The 22,328-nt window shown below is 34.1% G+C and overlaps 2 protein-coding genes across 2 annotated transcripts in view; both read right to left on the bottom strand.

The window, feature by feature from the left end:
- The window catches only part of LOC111421684 (nucleolin-like), a 376,547-nt gene that overhangs the window by 118,129 nt on the left and 236,090 nt on the right, over positions 1–22,328 (bottom strand). The gene's annotated exons all lie outside the window — the stretch shown is intronic.
- The window catches only part of LOC111428096 (stoned B), a 33,280-nt gene that overhangs the window by 1,309 nt on the left and 9,643 nt on the right, over positions 1–22,328 (bottom strand). The window contains exons 3-5 of the mRNA XM_071199688.1: positions 10,553–11,598; positions 10,182–10,500; positions 37–247 (exon numbers count right to left, since the gene is read on the bottom strand). Of these exons, the coding sequence (XP_071055789.1) occupies positions 37–247; positions 10,182–10,500; positions 10,553–11,598 (1,576 nt within the window). The remainder of the gene's footprint in view (positions 1–36; positions 248–10,181; positions 10,501–10,552; positions 11,599–22,328) is intronic.

The raw sequence follows: 22,328 nt of genomic DNA on the forward strand, positions 1-22,328 counted from the left end.
TAAAGCTATTATTTTACTTAATTTTCCTAATTTTACCTATATTCGTGTCTCGCTAAATAACGAACGTATTTTTCTGGTGGTTCATCGCTATCGGAATTCTGCAAACTAACACTTCGAACTGTTGTGTGACTCACTTGAGTTGCTGGCATCGTAAATTCAACGTAACAATATTCAGCTAATTTTTCAGGCATCTGATCGTAACTGGTTAAAGCTAACCGGCAAACCATATTGTGTGTTGTGTAAGCACCTAAAATCAATAATTTTGATAAGAATATGTACATAACGATACATAGTCCCGACCGTATCACAACATAAAAGTTTTTAGGGGTAATTTAATATAATATTTCTTAAATTTGCGCATTTTAATTAAAGGGGGAAAATTCAAATTTTGAACTATTGTACATACAGTAGAACCTCGGTATACGACCATAATCCGTTCCTTATATTTGGACTTATACCGAATAAGACGTATATCGAACCAACCTTTCCCATATCAAGTAATGTAATAGTATATTAAAAAACAAGTTTCGTAAGACACGCATGAAATGCACGAATTCAAGTTGAAAAACGAGTGGCGATGCCACGAGTTTTTTTTTACAAAAATAAAATAAATTTTGACAATGCAGGGTAATAGGTTTGTAGCAGTTAGTACCACTGTAACACTTGAAAATAGAAATTTGAATTGACAATTAGAAATTTTCAAAACACAAAATGTATTCACCTGAAAAAATGTTTTATGTACACCTCCTAAAATAAGAGAAATTGTTCAGAGTTCAATGTCTTCATATTGTGCACCTTGTATTCGATGCTAAGAACGTGTTTAAACATCCATAGACAATAATTGTCACATTGACAACTAGAAAAATTAAGGACCCAATGTCACCAACGTGAACTGGTTCCATAAAATGTTACTAAAATCTCATTACAGCATCGCATGCTGTAACGAGTCTCATTACAGCACCCGTTTGAGTACTGTAATAGCTTTCATTACCGTCGCGAATTACAAAAAAATGATAAATCTAATTAAGACACTGTTTGTAAAAAACTCAACTTTATTATTGATTTTTAAAGTTACGATATTAAATTAATTATTTCAGTAATAATTATTAAATCACAACAAACTGTGGTTAAAACCCTACTACTAAAATATAAAAACAAAAATTAAAAAATTTCTATTCTAAAGAAGAAGAGCCTGATTCTGGGTTTTGTTACTTTTCTATCTTCTTCCACTTTACACTTGGATTAGCAACTTTTGTTAAAAATCTGTCCAAAGATCTTTGTGCTGGTCTTTTTCTTAAAATGTCTCTAAAATGTGACATTGTCTGATCTTCCCAAGCGATGCTGTTACGACTTGTTTGAACTTGGTTTTGCAAGGATTTCTTTGATTAATGATGAAGAAGCCTTTTTTACCTCTTCTTCATTTGCGTCAGAAGAAAGTCCATCCATTCTAGTTTGATGCTCATCGTTTTCCATTTCCTGTAAGTCCTGAGTGATCTGATTCATGATTATGTTCTTTCAGTAATTCTTCTACATCATCATCACATACATGCAGTTCCATGGATCTGGCCAGGGAAACAATATCCTTCACTATAGAGCTCCTAGATTCGACATTTCTTTCGGTTACTGCTTGTAGCCACAAATTTCTCCAAGCGGAATTCATTGTGCTGTGAGAAGCTTCCTGTCAAGCTTTATCAATGAGCGATATAGCTTGTACAATATTAAAATGATTTGTCCAGAACTCTCTGAGAGTTCATTGTGTCTCGGAGATTACTTCAAAGCACTTCTGGAGTAAGGCTTTACTATAAAGTTTTTTGAAATTACTTATGACCTGCTGATCCATAGGCTGAATGAGAGGAGTGGTATTACTGTAAACTTTCTGCCACGAAAGTTTACAGTAATAAAATCGAACTCAGACAAAACACAATCAAAGCAATTCAAACAAGGTGGATGAGCAAGTGCATTAGTTAGCTTTCAAAGGTAGATTGTTTCCTGCTAAATAACGTTTTACACTTGGTCTAAACACAACGTTAAACCATTCAGTGAAATATTTTCTCGTTACCCAAGCTTTGCTATTTGATCTCCACATAACTGGCAGCTGAGACTTCTGGACTTTATGTTTTTTAAATGCCCTCGGGTTTTCAGAATGGTAGATCAGTAAAGGCTTCATTTTACAATCCCCACTTCAGTTCAATTGTGATTCTTGTCATTTTTTTTAGTTTTCTTTTGCTTTCCGTTTGCCTTCTTAATAGTAATAACACTAATAAAATTTTACTTAAAATTTATAATCAGAACTTATAAATTGCGAAGTCTAGCAGATTTAGTACACCGAAAGAACTGCACATACACCGACTCTCGTTACTAAAACTCTTCACTTTACATGAAGTCTTAAAAACTAATTTCACGAATAGGGGGGAATCCCACAATCCCCTAGTATAGACATCATAGCGCTGCTTGTTCAAAGATTTCACGTATTATTGAATTAAAAATGACGGAAAATTCTCACAAATTTTTTTTATCGTTTACCGAATAAATGTCTCATACCGAGCAAAATTCGTTTCGTTAAAACAGCACGTATTCCGAATTGGTCGTATTTTAAAGCAGTCGTATACCGAGGTTCCACTGTATTGAAAAATATAAGGATCTATCGAAAGACAACGTACTAATCAGATGTTACCCAGAATACTAACCATAGCTTCAACTTGATGGTTTGTTGATTAACCTCAAAGAATCTTTTAATTCTTGAGGTATTAACTTTTAATATAAAGCGTTTTCTAGGGAGAATATTTATATCCACTACATTTTCAAAATATCGTAATAAATCTGGATTTCAATAAATCATTATAAAATTATAAGTCAAATTATAAGATTTTCAATGTAACAAACCGATTTTCAAAATATCTTTTAGTTCTTAAGATATTAACTTTTAGAGTTAAGGCATTTTCTCATTTTTCGGAATAAAAAAATCATTTTCAAAAAACCATAATAAATCGTAGTTTTAATGAATTCTTATGATATTGTCACCATTTGCAATATAAATTGTAAACTTTCCAATGAAATAAACAGCTTTTCAGAACATGATGTCGTTTTTGAGATATTAATTTTGAAACATTTTTTTCATTTTCTAAGCAAAACAATTATCACCAATAAATTTTCAAAAAATTGCACAAATGTAGATTTCAATAAACCATTATAAAACTAACAGCATATCTAATACAAATTATAAGCTTTTCAATGTAAGAAACCGATTTTCAAAATATCTTATAGTTGTTGAGATACTAACATTAAATACAAGGCATTTTCTCATTTTACGAATATACTTTGACATCCTAGAAAATAAATAAAAATATTCTTAACCCCTTGAAATTTACTTAGATATTGAAAAAAAAATCAGTTTTTATTTAAATGTCACTTTCTCAAAGATACGATTTTACAACACTTGGATACGATATCTCAAACAGATCATAATGAAATTCTTTACACATCTAAATAGCAATATCGTTTTCTATTTGAACCTGAAAGATATTCATCAAGAGAATTCATCAATATTTTGTGGAAAAATTAAAACATTTTGCTTAAAACAATATGTTTTTTTCGTTTTCATCACCATTTTTATCTTATTGTTAACTGCGAGATGCGCATTATCACGTGCACACCGGCGCTTTAGTGCTTTTTATGCATTCCTCGCCTCAATCATGCATATTATGAAACCTCTGTTTAGTGGTTTCATCAACTTTTTCTTCAGGTGTACATTAAAGCGAATATTATGGTGAACATTAAGTATTACACATTTAGCATCAGTAATTATTCTATTTTCTTCATGCCATTGGTACTTTTATTACCACATACTTCGCAGAATCCCAACCGTCCGCTATTTTTCATGCATACTTCCAGTGTTTAGTATTACTAAAGTTCATATAAGATAAACATAAAGATTTTTACTTTTTCAGGTTAAGTTTAACAATTTTTAGAGTGTAAATTCTAAAAAAAATCGTTTTTAGTGTAAGAATCAGAATAAAACTGCAACATTAAATAAATTGACTGAAAATTTACCGAATTTGAAGAAGTTCCACATAGAAAGACAAATTTCTATTTCTTTCAGAATACTAACTAATGGCAAAAGTTAGATCCTTAGCAACATTGAATAAATTGACTGAAAATTTACCGAATATGAAGAAAAGCGTCGTTCAGTTACCTTGTATCAAAGGCAAAATAAACGAACAATGAAGAAACAAACCCAGCCGCAAGAAAGTATAATTCAAAAGGAAGAACAAAATTTTACAATTTATATAAAACTATTACCAAAGACGATGTAAGTGAAAATCAAAAAACTCAAAGTCAAGATAATTTGGTGCAAGAAGCAAGGTATGAAAATGGAACCTACAATAGTCGAAGAAAACATTCCTTAGTGTGCTTGTGTATGTTTTTATAAGAAAAAAGTGAAACCTACAAAAGAAAAAAGACTGCATGGAGAAATGTGGAAAATGGAGAGAAAATATTTACTGACTATTAAGTGACTATGCGTGATGGATTAAAAAAGAATATTTATACTACTGAATTAAGTATTTCAGAGCGGAGAAGAAAGGTAACAAATTTTGAAAACTCTAATATAACGAATACTTACCGATACTTCTGCATTATAAATAATAAAAGAAATGTGGTGTGCAAAATATATTATTGTGGAAACATTAAAAGAATTATTGAAATTATACAAGGTAAATATTCATTATACGACATCGCAAAATGCTAATTCAAATGCACCAATAGAACGTTTACATTGAACCCTATTAGAACATTTAAGAATCTTAAAGTCTCAAAAAATTGGACGTGATATAAAAGAATTATTGAAATTAGCTGTATTAGGATATAACTCGTCAACTCGCAAAGTAACGGGCGTATCACCTTTTGAACTTTTATATCGCACCCCGGCGAGAATAGTGTCACAACTCAAAAAATGACAATTTTGAGGTTATGTCAGTAATAAATAGGTCTGGTGTGCCCCCGACGTGCAGAAAAATGTCACATTTCAAACTCACAATTTATCCGTCAGAAGGCAGTTATGTCAGTTTTGTTTTAGTCTAGTTCATTACTTATTATGGCAAGAACAGTGTCACTTTAGTGTTGCTACAAGAAAGTGTGCATGTTTCGGTCAAGATAAACGACATATTTTCAGTTGTGACAGTTTTCGTTGAACAAGGTAAGTGGAATATAATTATTAAAATAGTCATAAGTAAAAAAGTGTCACTTTTTTTGAAATTATCTGTAAACCTTTTTTCTTGTACTGTTTTATTTCGACTTGTGTCACTTTTCCTGTCTGAAAGTATCAGTATTTTGTGTTGGGTCACTTTTCTTGATTTAAATGTATTTCTTACACTGTATTTACCTAACTTTGTAATTTCAAATAAAGAACTTTAGGAACTAAATATTAATAATGTAGCTTAAAATTTGTTTGTTTTAGGCTTGGTATGGAACCTATGCAAGGATACAGAGGTAGGAAAATGGTGGCAGCTGTTGCTGCTACTGCTGACATTAAAAAAGGACTTACAAGGAGGACGGAAGCGCTTAATAGAAACACCAGCAATAAAAGTCTGAAAATTAAAACAAACAACGACAGAAGAATACAATACTCTAGATGGCAGCGTACTGAAAATCCGCATACAATGCGATTGAGGTTACAACGGGTTAAATCAGGTGTTCCACAACAAGAATCAGCAGAATCACATTTTCATATTATGCCCTCATTTTCTGATTCTGAAAATACGTCGGAGTCATCAAGATCGAAAGAGAATGAAAATATCACTAACGAGACAGAGGATAAAGCAGAGAATACCCAAGCAGATCGCAAGAGAAAAGGTAAGAAAAGGAAAGCAAATCTGGTTGCGTGGAAAAAGTCTAAAGCTAAACTCCTCCGAAATACTGGGAAACCTTATACATCATCATCAATTCGCAAAACAGAAATGCAGGCAAGAAAGGTACGTCCGGCGTGTAATGAAAAATGCAAACAACAATGCTCATGGAAAATAGAAGAAAATAAAAGGCTCGAAATATTTAACAAATACTGGTCACTTGGCAGTCTGAAATCCCAGCGAGAATTTATCGGTAGAAGTATGACCGCCGTTACACCTCGGTATCAGTACAAAAGAGAAGGAAGTACGCGTCAATGTAACCACGCATTCCATTTCGTAATCAACGAAGTAAACGTACGTGTTTGCAAATTTTTCTTCAAAGCCACACTGGACATCAATGACCGACCTATTAGGACTGTAATAAGCAAATTAAACGAAGGATTTCTTCAAGAAGATCTCAGAGGAAAACACGGACATCACTCTAAAATAGATGCCGCAATAAAAGATAGTGTCATTGCTCATATTAATACAATCCCAAGAATTGACAGTCATTATCTGCGCGCGCAAACTACTCGGGAGTTTATAGAAGGTGGGAAAAGCTTGGCTGATTTACACCGCGACTACAAAAACGAGCGCAGGGAAAAAACCTTCCATTTGCAAATCTCACGATGTATTCCCGAATTTTTAACAGCAATTTTAACATCTCTTTTTTACCCCAAAAAAGGATCAATGCGAATTATGCAGCTCCTATAACAACTCAAGTAAAGAAGAAAAAAAAGCGATACAAGAAAAATACGATAAACATTTAAAGGAGAAAGTTTTGTCAAGAGCAGAGAAAGAAGAGGATAAAAAGAAAGCAAAAGAAAGCGAAGGAAAAATTACAGTCGCCACTTATGATCTTCAAGCTGTGCTCCCAGCACCAAAAGGGGATACGAATGCCTTTTTTTTTTACGAAGCAAAATCAACAGCTACAACTTAACTGTAAACGAACTTCAGTCAGATTACGTCAAGTGCTTTTTTTGGCATGAAGGTCAAGGAAATCGGGGTGCCATAGAAATCGGCTCTAGCGTTCTGAAATACTTAGAAGAAAAAGCTAACATTAAAAACGACGATAACCTTGAAATTGTACTCTACTCGGATAATTGTTGCGGCCAGCAAAAGAACAAATTTATAATGGCAATGTACCTGTACGCTGTGCAACAATTGAAAATCAAATCGATCACACACAAATTTCTTATCAGGGGTCACACACAAAATGAAGGGGACAATGTGCATTCTGTCACAGTGAAGTCAATTAAACGAGCTCTGAAATCGGGCAACATCTATATTCCCACAGATTATGTCAGATTAATTCGGTCTGCGAGAAAAACAGGAAATTCGTATAAAGTAACAGAATTGGGTTATGAGGATTTTGTAGATTTGAAACAGCTCTCGCAACAGATAGGGTCAAACTACAGCAAAACATCAAACAACGAACAGATAAAAATATCCGACATAAAAGTAATTAAAGTGCAGAAGACTGACCCCGGCATTCTTTTTGTGAAAACTACGTACAAACAAAAAGAATATGCGCAAATCAATGTAAATAATAAAACCAGGAGAAGGCAAGAGAGCATCTCTACAATAAAATACGTTTCGGCATACAAAAAAAAAATTGAAATCTCTGCTACAAAGCAGGCTCATATTAAATACCTTATCTCGACAAAATGTATTCCTACATTGTATAAGCCCATTTATGAATCGATGTTTATGTAAATTGTTTACTAATTACTTTACGTTCATTTAATATTTGTAGTTTAAATAAGCTAATAAAACAGTTAATTTCTTATTTTTTTATTATAAGTAGTCTAATCTGAGGTTAATTAAGCTAAATAAATATTATAATTTAGGTTTGAAATGTGACATAAGTGATACTTGATAGATAGGTCACAACAAAAAAAAGATTTTGGAGAAGCAAGAAAAGTGACATAACTCAGACACCTCACCTGTTTTGACCTGGTGGTTTATCCTTAATATTATTCTTTAGAATATAATAGAATTTACTGCCAAAAATACTTACCTGAAATTTAACAGAAACTTATACTATTGCAATTTAAGTTTTATGGTTTTCTCTTATTTGTTATTTCCCAAATACTGCATTTTTGAGTTATGTCACTGTTCTTGCCACGGTGCGATATGGTCACACAAATTCCAGAGAACCATTAGATTTGTATTACGATAACATTTATTTTCAAGAATACATACAAAATCATAAAGAAAGAACAAAACATCTTTATAATAGCATAGCTCAAAAAATGCAACAGGTTAAAGCGAAGAAAATAACTAAATTAAACGAAAAACGTGAACTAAGAAAATTTCAAATCGGTCAACAAGTTTATGTAAAACCTTCCAAATATTATACTAAAAAGACAAAAGAGCGTTACTGTTACTACCATACATAATAACGCACATTTTTGATAACAATACAGTAGAAGTTAAAAATTCTAAAAATAAAATATCATATTAATTCTTTAAAATCTGGATCTTTTCCAGAATCCTCATAGGAAGAGGATCAGCAGAAATAAGTAAAATCGATAATCAAGCAGGAATATTACCCATCAAACTAGGTGTGGCATATAATGTAGAAAATCAATTTGAAATAATTATCCAGAAAGATTATTCAAACCTTTTAACTGTTTGGGAAAACTTTATAAAACAAGAAACGAGTTTTATAAAACACGGAATTCCTACAGAACATCTACAAGAATTAGAAAATTTAAAAGAGCAAGAAATTGCCAGAGTGCAAGAATACTTCGAAGCGACCGAATTAACCACAACATACAAACGAGGTGCAGTAAATTTTATGGGAGGAATTATAAAGGCCATAACAGGCAATTTAGATGCCGAAGATGGAAAACGACATGAAGAAATTCTATTGAATCTATGAAACAACCAAGAAAAAATGAAAAACGTTATGAACATACAATTGCTAATATTAGATAACGTTACGACAAATTTTGAAAAGTCAATAGAAATAATGGTAAAAAATCAAGAAGAATTAGCATTAAAGGCAGAGAAAACAGAGTAAGAGTAAACGCACTAGAGATATTAAATCACCAATTAATAATCTTGGATCAATTAAGAGATAGATTACAAGATTTACTGCAGACGATCACTTTTGCAAAATTAGGCATTTTACATCCTACCGTAATCGAATCAAACTTACTTTTAGATTGTATTAAAAATATTCATTTAAATGTTAATCACGAATTTCCTTTTGATATAATAGTCGACAAGATTTATCATATAGAATCGTTAATTAAGATTAAAGTTTATCAAAATGAGAAACACTATGTATTTGTGTTAGTAATACCGATAGTTAGTAATCAATATTATTCTTTGAGTGCGCTACCGATATTTTTGAATAATAACACATTTAAACAAATAACTCCAACATTTAAATATTTAGGAGTTAAAGATCAATTGTTTATTAATTCAGATCAGCCTTGTTTATGTAATCATGAAATAGAACATTTTATTAATAATAATTCTCTATGTGAAATTCATATTTTAAATATTGACGATAATTATGAAAATTGCAAATTAAAAAAAAATAAATTAATTCAAAAATGTAATAAAGAAAAACAGACCATTATAATCCATGGCTTATTAAAAATATTAATAATTGTGAATTTAAAATTAAAAATAAAGTAATTAAAAATTATAAGAAAATTTTGAATAGCAATATTAAATTTATCGAGTATACAAATAATTTTAAAAAACTAGAAAATGTAAATTTGACCAAGCCAACAAAAAAACAATAACGTAACAACAAGAACTTTTAAATTCAATTAATAATAATCAATCAATTGGTTATATTAACGATTACATTATGTATTGTTTGCTTATAATATCTTTTATTGTAATTTTTTATTAAAAAAGGGAACACCAATAAAAGTTATCAAATTCCAGTTGAGGAATTACCGCCGATATAACCGCCGTAATCCTATCTTGGCCCGGAGGAGTTATAAGCCGAGAACAAATAATCAAAATATATAATAAATAATCAGCAGATTCTTTTGTAATCGCCGTAATAAATTTATGCGCTCAACTAGACATAATTTAGTCTAGTATCAATACTCATTGTATTAGATTCAGTGTCTTTTTGTAATCAAGTTTCAAAAAAATAAGTTTTTAACTTTTTAAAAATAGTTTTACTATAAAGAAAAAGTTAATTCACATCTTTACAGGAACTTTTTTTCAGTTTGGTTCCATAAATTACGTTGATGAAGTTTGACCAAGCAATTCAGATCCAAGCAAGAGGACCCTATATAATAATAATAAGGAAAACAATTTTACCTTGTCCTTCTTTGGGCAAACGAGGACATCTCCAGACAATCGCCCGGTGTTGATGTTCATATTTCGCTTGACCGGAAGTAACTTCAATTAAACTCTCTTGTAAAGTGTCTACGGTGCCCAAAATCCTTTCGATTCCTTTCACTTTTCCCGTCCTTCTATGAGTCGATTTTACCGAACCGTATCTAAAATGTTTCTCCACCCGAAAAAGATAAATCCAACACTCGGGAATCGGAAATCTTATCATTACATCTTCGCAAGGTACTTGGCCAAGTTTCCTTGAAGCAAAACCTGGCACCAACACATCAGCGCGCAATTCAACCTAAAATTTTAATTTTAAAATTTAAATTAATTGGAAAAGAACATGATTTTACTTTGTTTCCTGAAATACAAATAGTTGGTTTTAATTGTAAAGGAAGTTCCCGATTCTTCGGTGGTCGAATTCTAAATCTCATCAATTCAATATAACAAGCATCTGGAGGTTGAAATTTAATAATGTGCGATTTTTCGTACTCGTCTTGCTGGACGCAAGAATGAAACTCGACGGCTTCCAATCTAATCCATTCTTCAGTTGCTACCGGGATTATATCATGCCTACCGACGACTTCTTTTCCTTGTCTCCGCATATCATTAATACCTAGCTCGATATCCGGCATTCCGGTCAAAAATCCTAAAAAGAATAGTCTCACACGAGCTATTTGCTTTTCAACGTGACCTTCGGCGTCTTGTTCTACGTAAAGTTCATCGACTGCAGTAATTTGCACCTCTTCCATTTTGAATTGTAAAGCACGATCTCGATGGGCATTCATTTTAAATAATGCTTCTTCCATTGAAAATGAGAACCGTTTTAGGTCTTCGTAACTTAATGAGCCTAGTTTCATTAATTGGGATACTTGTGGCGCGTGTTCTACTGGTAGACCCAGCTTTTTTAAATCACTTCCAAATTCTTTAACACCTTGATAATCACCTTGAATTGCATATGCAGCAAATTGGCTAAGTTTATTTGTAATTCGTTCGGCTTTCTTTACTTGTCCAGGTCGAATTCCCGGTCTCTCTTTATAGAAAATATATTGGATTTTCACGGTGAAAATTTTTCCAAATGTATCGTATTGTTGAGCTCCAATATCCGAAACGGAATAGCACGGTTGTAATGGGAGTTCTTGCACTGGATTTTTCTCTTCTTTGTTGTTGAAGAGTTGTAGGTAAGAAGTGTCACCTGTTTGGTAGACTCGAAGCCACATTTTTCGCCAGAATCTTTGTCCGGTAATTTTCTTTTTGTTCGGTTGTCGTAGTTGAATTTCCCAACCATCCTCTGTAAATTCCATTCTGGGAAATGGTTCCAAAGGTTGAGATACATCGTCGTCGAAAAGAGGAGTCGGGGGAGTTTCTTGGGAATCCGTCCGTTTAAAAGCAGCTTCTTCTAAAATATAATTTTTTGAATAAGTACAAAACATATAAAAATAAATATAATGTTTTTAACCCTAATTGGTAGTTGTCAACATAAAAACTTTTTTCCTCTTAAGAACAAGTAGAACAGTTATAACAATACCAGGATGTGGGGAAATGATTGACCTGATTTTGATTGCGAATAAAAATAAATCCGGAACAGTTTCTGTTTACAGGAAAAATTGAAATCTTTTATTACTTTTTTATTGAAAGCTATGTTAAGCTTGTTTGGACCATTCAATGAAAATCTAAGAAACCGAGTTGATTATCATTTATTGTAAATTGTATTAGAGATCACTCAAAAAATAAGATTTTAGGATGTATCTAATAATCACTACCGTTAATTCCCAAAACCAGCTCATGATTTATGTAGCCCATATTAAAAAAAAAAACATAAAAAAGGCGGCTTGGATGAAGAAGGCTGTACTGCTACTTCCCCGCCCAAGGAAATGTAACATTAAGGAAATTTTGAGGTTTAGAAGTGATCTTCCTACCATCTTTAGAATCCAAATTTGTATTCCAGACATAGATGTGAATTTTCACGCTCGCTGGAATTTGAAGTGACTGTTCACTTTTAAAATGGAATTTGCACACGCATTTAAATATTGCTAATTGATGTAGCTTCCACAAGGAAGTTACGAAAGTCGCGTAAGCTTGTATATAGAATAAAAGCTGTTTCTTTTTAATTGCGCACGTAAGATAGACAACGTCCCGAAAGGAGATAGAAGATGTAGAGAAAGGTAATTCAGGCACCTTGGTAGACAAGGACTTCTTAATCATGATTTCGAAGACTTATACAGATAACGTGCCGAAAAGAGTGGCGTACTAAGGGTGGCCCAGTACAACCTGCACCATTTTAAGATCAATGCTATTTGGGAGATTAAGCGTAATTAGGCTACATAAATCATTGCAAATGTAGGAAGTTAAAAGGTACACGTAAATATTGATAATGGACACTTAATAACAGATCAACAGAAAAGTACTGGTGTTGCAGAATATTTGGAGAAAATATTCAGGAAAATCTGCAAATAGCTATAAACACCCTAGTCAAATGGTTTAGTTTTGGAATATAGCAATAAATCCATCCAAGAGTGTCGAAAAAGTTTTTGCACTCAAACGAATTAAAAGCCCACCGGCATTGCAATTAACAGAGAAGCTATTAGATGGAACGACTCGGACAAACCTATCAAATATCTTGGCATAATCCTTGACACAAGATTAACTTGGAAGTACCATATACACCAAAAAGTTAATCATGGTTACGGAAAGTTGGAACAACTGTATCCCTTGATAAACAGAAGAACAAGGCTTAAATGCGAAAACACTATTCTAATTTATAAAACCCTCATTCGACTACTCATCACCTATTCCTGCGTTGTCTGGGAAAATTCGGCTAAATCAAATATTAATAAGGTTCAGGTATAACAAAACAAAATATTGCACATAGCAGCAATGATCAACTACACAATGAATTAAAAATTGACAGTATCGTAGCCTTTATATCTACAATGACTTCCCGGTTTCAAGAACGCATACAATACACAGAAGTACTATAGCCATTTGACCTCAGCAAAAAGAACATCTACTGTCGTCTTAAAAGGAAACTACCACAATTCAATTTGATTTATGTTTATTATTTTGTAAGGTCGTTTTAGTTGTGTAATTTGAAATTTATTTAGTGTAAGAAAAAGCCATGTATAGTAATGTTAATTTACTGGCTTGGCAATAAAAAAAAGTAGAAAAAAAGGTATACGAAAATCTTTAGTAACTGTTTTAAAAAGACGAGTTCACTTAAATCGGAGGACATGACTTCTTAAAAGGGAAGCGAGAACAGCTTTCAATAAAACTAAAACTCTAAAGTAAAACTCTAACTCTAGAGTCTGAAATCTTTATAAAAAGAAATAGAGAGAATTTTAAAAAACCTTTCGAGGAAGGTAGAAATGTTGCGAGTAAGTTACCTTCAGCAGTGAGCTTTCTAGTCTGGCATCAAACCATAACTATCGTAACAGATAACTACAGAGTTGTTAGGTTTTTATACTGAAAACTGTTTGGATGGATTAAGATCACTATTCGTTACATGTCGGTTAACTCTTGAATAAACGCGCATGAGACAGGCAATAACCTTACCATTTTTGTAGTTACGTAATAGTATATTAAAAAACTATATATTAATAATAATAAACTTCAGATTAAGTACGATGAAAAAATATTTATTAAATGATATTGGTGCAATATGTTTCGAGAAAATATCTCGTCATCAGGCACGACTGCATTGAAAAAAACATTCATTAGTAAATTATACAAAAACATATTAAAATAATAATTACCGTCAGAAATTTAGTAAAGAAAGTACATTATCTAGTTTTGGATCTCGATAATATCATCGGTTTCGTATGTTAATTAAACATTCAAACAGCAAATAGAAAAAACAATAAAATAAAATATTTTATTTTATTTACAGTTCTGGATAGCTCCCCCTTTTTTAAAGAATAATTGTTGAATTGATGAACATGAATTATGCGTTGGCTTCATTATTCACAGCAGAGTTATCTGTTTTAATCCAAACACTAAGAAGTACTGTATTGAAACGAGAGAAGACCAGAAATAATATAAAATTCTTACATACCGCAATAAAGAAAGATCTAACTCCCAAGTCATTTGTAATAAAAGTTCCTAAACCTTTCCTACAACAAAAAGATCAGCTAGAGAAGAGGTTAATAAAGAAGAAACTTCGTGAACACTACAAAAAACGTACGTACATCGACTCAATATTAAATTTTCTTCATCGAAAACTTCAAGAGCATCTACACTATTTGGAGTACGAAGAATTGTATGAAAGATTTCAAGAGGAAGCTATTTATAGAACAATGAAGAATAAAGAAACTAAGAAGAAGAAGCTAGAAAAACTGGAAAAAATGAAAAAAGGTAACCAGAGGTTTAAAGACTCACATAATAATAAAAGTACTACTAATGTTCATAATTCTAATAACGTAAACGTTGCAAAACTTGTAACTTCCGACGAAATTGATAATTGTAATCTTACTAAGAATAATGTTACCTGTAATAATAAGTACTTTCATGTTAGGAGAATGGATAAATTTAACCATAATTTAAAAGTGAGAGTAAATGTAAGAGATCACGTTGAAATCACACTTGTACCTAGATTCACCAATTTGAGCAATGTTCATTTCAATGATATAGAGACTACCATCCTAAAATCTAGCCATAAACTAAATTTACCATTCAATATAAAACCCACAGACATAGCTATAAAAATGGAAGCCCAATTAATGTTCAACCCACATAAAAAACGAATATTTGAAGACAACTTTAATATTATAAATTATAAAGAACATAAATTCTTTTTTGCACGATCGGACTATTTTGTTTATTTACGAGTAGTGTTTCTACGACGGTAAGTTGATTTTACTGGTTGCTACGGCTAAAACGACGGTAAGTAATTTACTTACCGTTCTAGAACGGTAAGTATAATAAATAAAATTTCAAATAAAAATATAATTTATTTGAAATTAAATGTACAGTTATTACAGCTAGAAATAAAAATTGAAATATTGCTTTTTTCGGTATTTGTATCAACAGAAAATGTCCGTGATGTAGAAGCACAAGCTGACGATTGTAGTATATTATCAGAAACGCTGCAGGGCGATTCATTATCATCATGTAGAATCTTTTCTGCAAATAGATTTTTGTTTTGAAGAGAATCTTCAACATAACTTTCAGCCACAGTCGAAGATTTCCAACCTCTATGTCTTTTTAGTCCTAAAACGTCTACACCTTTATTGGCTAATAATGTGGCTGAAGTACGTCGAAACGAGTGACCAGTGTAATTAACTTTTCCAATTTTAAGTATTCAGCAATTTTCGGGGGTAAATACACAAGAGCTTGACTTTTAATCGGATAATTTTATTTTTACACGAACGTTTTGTTACCATGGAAATAACTCGAAATCAAAAGCATGATAAAATCGCGACAGCTTTAGCTGGAGCGATTTTATCTTTTGATTTTGATTGAGAGTTATTTCCAAAGGGTAACAAAACTTGAGTGAATTAAAAATAAAATTATCCTGATTTAAAATCAAGCTCGAGCGTATTTTAGGGAGATTAATACACTACAATTGCACAATTTATCGACAATTTTTAATTATTTATTAACTATTTTTGACTTAATTATAGATGTCAAAAATGTAACAGGTAAACAAAAGTATATATATGGTAGTCGCGTTTTTATCAGTTATAAAATATCACGTGTGATTTATTCAGTTGAAAAACCTAGGTAACTTTTATCCACTTAGAAATTCACGTTATTGGTCGAAATTTTAAACAATCGTTACTCTGATTGGTTGTATATTATTGAAGTGCATTAATCGATGATAAAGCTCCAATAGTACCTTTACCGACTACCTGATTTTTACATTTCCCATTCCGATAATTTAGGAATAAATGCAACAACTTTGCATTGTTTGGCCGCAGTTTAATATATTTCCGAACAATTTTCAAATAATTAATTTTTTCGTTTTATTTATTTATGACACTAATTGTGCGCTGAATATTGGTTTTTGTATTTGGAATGGTTATAATAATAAAAGATTCACGATCTTCTATATCTTTAATAGTCATTTTATATAACTCTTCTCTGCGACATGCTCCCGCTACTCCTAATATCATTGCTACCTAAAAAAATACATTGTCGGAAATATATCCTCGTATTTTTACAAGTAATCTAAATTTACCTTATGGATTAAAAACAATTCGTCTGGTGCTTCAATTAAAAATTTAAACATTTCATCCTTGGTAAAAACACTAGCTTTTTTAGGTTTGTACCCAAAATTTTTTCTTTTTATAAAGGCAATTAATGTTGAAAACTTGGATATATCAATGGATTCGTGTAAAAAAATGGTCGCTTTCAACATTGAGTATTCGGCCCATAAACTACCTGCAGCTCCGTTTCTCCGTTTCTTTCAACCAAATATGCCAACAAGATTTTTTCACTCGTATTTTTATTCTTTACTCCACACCATTTTTTTAAAATTTGGTACGTCATTTCATAACGTTCCCTAGATTTTTCGGGAATTATTGCCAAACGTCCAATATTCCAAGCTTTTTCTATATCATCACCATTTTCACTCTCAGAATCACTCATTTTGGTTATATAGTAATATATATTATAATTTATATAATTTATATTATATTAAGTTTTAATATTATTGTAAGCACTGTTTACAATACAATTTCACAAATCACACAATTTGTTTTTTTTTGTAAATAAAACCAGGGCAACATAATTAATTCAAATTTTTTACCTACTTTATAAATCATTACAAATGTCAACATATTTTAGTAAATTAATTATTATTTATATTCATTTCGATCGTGCAAAAAATGTTATAACCATCACGAACGGTAAGTAATTTACCGTTCTGGATACTTAATATACTATTTTACTAATTATACTATTTTTGTAATTCGCTACGGTAATGGAAGTTATAACAGTTCTCAAACGGGTGCTGTAATGAGACTCCTTACAGCATCCGATGCTGTAATGAGATTTTAGTAACATTTTATGGAACCAGTTCAAGTTGGTGACATTGGGTCATTAATTTTTCTAGTTGTCAATGTGACAATTTTTGTCTATGGATGTTTAAACACGTTCTTAGCATCGAATACAAGGTCCACAATGATGAGGACATTGACTCTGAGCAATTTCTCTTATTTTGGGAGGTGTACATCAAACATTTTTTTCAGGTGAATATATTTTGTGTTTTGACAGTTTCTAATTGTCAATTCAAAGTTTCTATTTTCAAGTGTTCCGGTGTTACCAACTGCTACATACCTATTTCCCTACATTGCCAAAATTTACTTTATTTTTGTTAAAAAAACGGGTTAAAAGATCGGTACAGTCGTGGAAAGACGCTATCGAGAGAATTCGCGCGATGTATGGCCTCGTTAGGCCCGCGTATATCTCGGTATTGCGTAACTTTTCCGCGATCTATTCTCGATCGAACAAATGGACACGAAATACGATGTGTTTTTGTGCCGCACTCGGTCGATAATCTCGAAATTACCGTACGAACTCCCAGAAACCGCTAAGATAGACATGGTGTACAGGTTGATAAATAAGAAGATTCGCAAACGTGTTCCACGGGAGGACATAAGGACATTCGAAGAGCTCATACAAAAGGCTCGTGTCGCCGAAACGTCCATAAAAGAACTCCGCGATCCGACGCGAGTATCGCGAGAGATCCAGAAGGCCAAAAAACGATCCTCGAGGGTCACGTGAAGCCCTGAATACAGTAAACGACGCGAAAGTGCCGCGTAGTCGCCCGCGCTGTGCGTATTGCCGACGTTATGGCCACGTTAAGGATGATTGTCGAAATTTAGCGGACAAGAGTAGCAATTCCGATAGTATATACACAGTAGACGACCGAAACGTACTTCGTTGTTACGGATGCGGGAAAATAGAAACAATTCGCGCAAAATGTCCGGTTTGTAAGAAAAACGCGAGTAAACCGGTAAAAGACACTAGTGTCGCAACTATAGATGCCGTTGATTTTTGGCAAAGCTCTTCAGCGCCACTGTACGAGGAGACGAGCCCTGCTATATTTTAAGTTGTATGGTCGAACTGGAGTGGGATTTGTTGACTCCAGTGCACAAGTCAGCGTCGCAGGATTCAAGCTGTACGAGGTTTTGCAAGATTCCGGAAGCATCTTTACCCAGAAGATGATGAAGATCTCCCTAGCCGACGGAAAGGAAGATGTACAAGACGTGTTAGAAACGACGGTGGATGTAGAAATAGGTCATAAGTTCCAACAAAGATTTATCGTTCTACTAAACGCAACCAAGAATAAGATGTTGCTTGGAATAGATGTTATGGCAAAGGCAGGAATCCTTGTAGATATCCCCCAAGGGAAATGGTGGTTCCGCGAGAACGCGAGTACGGTCCGCCCATTTGCCAAGTATGTTCCTCAAATCATTCCTAGGTATAATCCTAAGGAGGATTATCCGTCGATACAACCACGGTGCTAAGAGATGATGAGGGTACGCGTTTAACCCGAGATGGACGAAAACAACTTTGCTGACTAATCGACCGATTCCGAAGAGGTCTCAAAGACATGTGTTATGCTCCCTCGATGACATTATTGTTATATCCGAGACATTCCAAGAACACGTGATGCATCTACGGGCAGTGTTCGATAGTGCGCGAAACGGTAAACTTTCTTGGACATGTTCTGACCCGCGAAGGTATCCACACCAATCAAGGTAAAAGCGATGATCCAGATGTCTTCTCCGAGTAACGTAAAACACCTAAGAACGTTCCTCCAAACATGCTCGTGGTATAGGAGATTTATCAAAGACTTTTCTGCAGTGGCAAGACCGCTCATCGACCTAACGAAGAAAAACGTAGTATGAAAATGGGGAAAAACCGAGCAAGCAGCTTTCCAACACCTAAAGGAGTTGCTGACGTCAGCACCAATCTTAAGACAAGCTGAGGAGAACCAAGCATATATCCTTAGAACAGACGCCAGCGCGTATGCGAACGGGCCGTGTTGTTACAAGGAGAAGGACCAGATGAGCGACCAATAGAATACGCTAGCCGTCTGCTGACTGCAGCCGAGAGGAATTACTCGACCACAGAACGAGAGACGTTGGCGGTGGTGTGGGCAGTTACCAGATTCAGAGGTTATATCGAGGGGTCGAAGATACGCATAGCATCGGATCTCCAACCGCTTCGGTGGTTGATGTCGTTAAAGTCGCCAAGTGGTAGACTAGCCAGGTGGGCGTTGACACTTCAGACGATTTGCAAATTACGTATACCCCCGGGATATCCGTCGAGACCACCCTGCGGACAAGAGACAAAAAACGTCTGTGCATGTTTCGTAGAGGTTGCCATCCCGAATCAGAAAGCAACAGAAATGAGACAAAAGCAGCTGCATGATCCTGCGGTGCGGAAAATAATAATGTCATTCGAAGATTCCAGTCCAGAGTTACCGAATTGGGCTGATCGTGGATATATTATGAGTAATGGAGTTTTATATCGGTATGTGCCTGAGGCCGACTCCGAAGATCCGCAACTAGTTATTCCTAGCAATGAAACATACTGCTTGAATATCACGACGCTCCGACAGCCGGACACTACGGTGTTGAGAAGACATTTCAGAGGATATCAGCCCGGTATTATTGGCCCGGAATGAGAAGACGGATAACGAGTTATGTATCAAAATGCATTGATTGCCAACGGTATAAGCCTGATAATTTGAAACCCGCAGGATTGTTGAGGACACCGGTAACTTCACAACGGTTTGAAACGATTTCCGTAGACTTATTTGGTCTTTTACCAACAACGCCAAACAATCACCGATGGATTTTAATTGTCGAAGATCTTGCCTCCAGGTGGGTGGAATTGTTGGAATGGAAGCAACAGCGGAATGCTGTGCTCGTATCCTGATAGCCGAAATCGTTTTGCGATACGGTACGCCACGAAAGATGGTGTCTGACAACGGAGTTCAATTTGTTAGTGCGGTAATGCAGAAGATGACATATTGTCTTGGAATTAAGCAGTCTCTCACCCCGTTGTATCATCCAGAAGCCAATACCGTCGAACGAAAAAACCGCGATCTGAAGACGCAACTGTCTATCCTAGTAGCTGACGACCATGGTGATTGGGTGGAAAAGTAACCATCCATACGGTTCTCGATGAACACGGCCACTTCCTTATCTACGGTTGCGATACCTGCATACATGACTTTTGGTAGAGAGCTACGTACCCCTAACGATGTCACGAGGGATTTGAGGGCCATCGTCGACGCAGAGAATTTCGTCCCTCAGATGACCCCATACTTAATAAAATTGGCCGGAGTTCTAGCGGAAGCTAGAGAAAAGAGTGAACACCAACAGAACCGCAAGAAGATTTACGCGGATGCTAAGCGTCTCCCAACCGTCTGTTACCAGGAAGGGGATTTAGTCATGATGAGAACGCATTTCCTTAGCAACGCTAAGCTAGGGACTAGCGCAAAGTTTAAGCCACGAAGGGATGGTCCTTATCGCATCCTGAGACGACACTCACCTACTAGTTACAAAGTAACAACCGTGAATGATTACAACAATCCGATGGGTCGTTATCACGTATCAGACTTGACTCCCTACGTTGAAAACAAAGAAGCCGGAATACTACCCACTCCAGCACATCCCTTGCGGAAAAGAGGACTTCCAAGGGGTAGCATCGTGAAAAAGGGTCCTGGTCCACCTTCGAGGACGAGCCGGCGGACCAGAGGGGGAGCCTGTAACGGACCGGATAAGCGGCGCATGCGCGATGACGCGAGTATCGATCGGTAAAGAACGGCCACGTGTTACAACCAGGGTTGCCATGTCTAAGGATTTATCCCGAATCTAGGGATTTTTATACGTTTCGAAAAAATATAAAATTTTTGGTAAATTTTTTTTTGTTCTTTTTATGTAAATAAAACATAATTTACAGAGGAGCAAATTTTTAATCTAAAATTAATTATTTGTAGTAGTCAGTTTCTTTAATTGTGTTATAGGTATAAACAAATACGGTGGGGAATACCCGACCTATGTTTACAAAGTTGAATTTCGACAATTTAAAACGAATTTCAGGGTATTCACCGTATTCGTTCTTGTGTGAATAGTTGAGTGTAATTCATTTTTACGTGGAACGTTAACAAAGTTTTAATATTAGTGTCTTCACTAATATTAGAAAGTGTGTTTCTACAAAATATAAAAGGGTAAGTAGTTAAATTGTTTAAATACAGAAAGTATCCTATATCAACCGTATTTTATCGGAAATAAGTCTGAGAATAAACGGTTTAGATCAACTTTTCAAGATCGTTTTAATGCAAGCAAATAGATTAGTATAATAATTTTATTTTCTTAACAGATATCAATATGGATAAACGAAAGATTAGACCATCCACCTCAAAAGGCGGGAATGAATATTCTCCACCGTCTTCCTCCGGGGAGAGTAAAGAGCTTCATATTAAAAAAAAGATAAAGGTCTATTCGCAAAAGTATCAAGAAAATTGGGAAAAAGAAGACGCGTTTAAGGGATGGTTGCAACGCAGCAAGAAAGGGCCCAATTATGCCTACTGCAAAGTATGTAACAAAGACTTGGTTTGTGGAAAATCCGAGCTACTTAAACACTCTCAATATAAAAGCCACATTACCAATGCGAAATCTATTTCGCAACAAACCTTAAAAACTATGGCGGGTTTTCAAAAAATATAAATTTCCATGATAAATTAAAGACTGCAGAGATCAGGTTTGTCCCATTTGCTGTAGAGCATAATATAGCGTTTAATGCGATAGACCATTTATCTGAATGTATTAAAAGTAGTTTTACGGATTCAGAAATTGCAAAAAAAAATTTGCAGCAAAACAACTAAAACTACTGCTGCAGTTAATAATGTTATGGGGAGTTTTAGTTTTGAAACCACTTTAGATTTGTTAAAGCATAATAAATTTTCTTTGATAGTTGACGAATCCACTGATGTGGGTGTAATCAAAAGCTTAGCTTTAGTTGTGCGCTTATTTAACACAAATGTAACCGATTTATTGTTGGGATTAATTCCTGTAACAGATGGTACAGCTGATGGACTTTATAAAAGTATAGTTGATTTCTTTGACAAATATAATATCAATTACAAAGAAAATTTAATTGGATTTGGCTCTG

This window comes from Onthophagus taurus, chromosome 11 (genome assembly GCF_036711975.1).
Source record: "Onthophagus taurus isolate NC chromosome 11, IU_Otau_3.0, whole genome shotgun sequence".
NCBI lineage: Eukaryota > Metazoa > Arthropoda > Insecta > Coleoptera > Scarabaeidae > Onthophagus > Onthophagus taurus.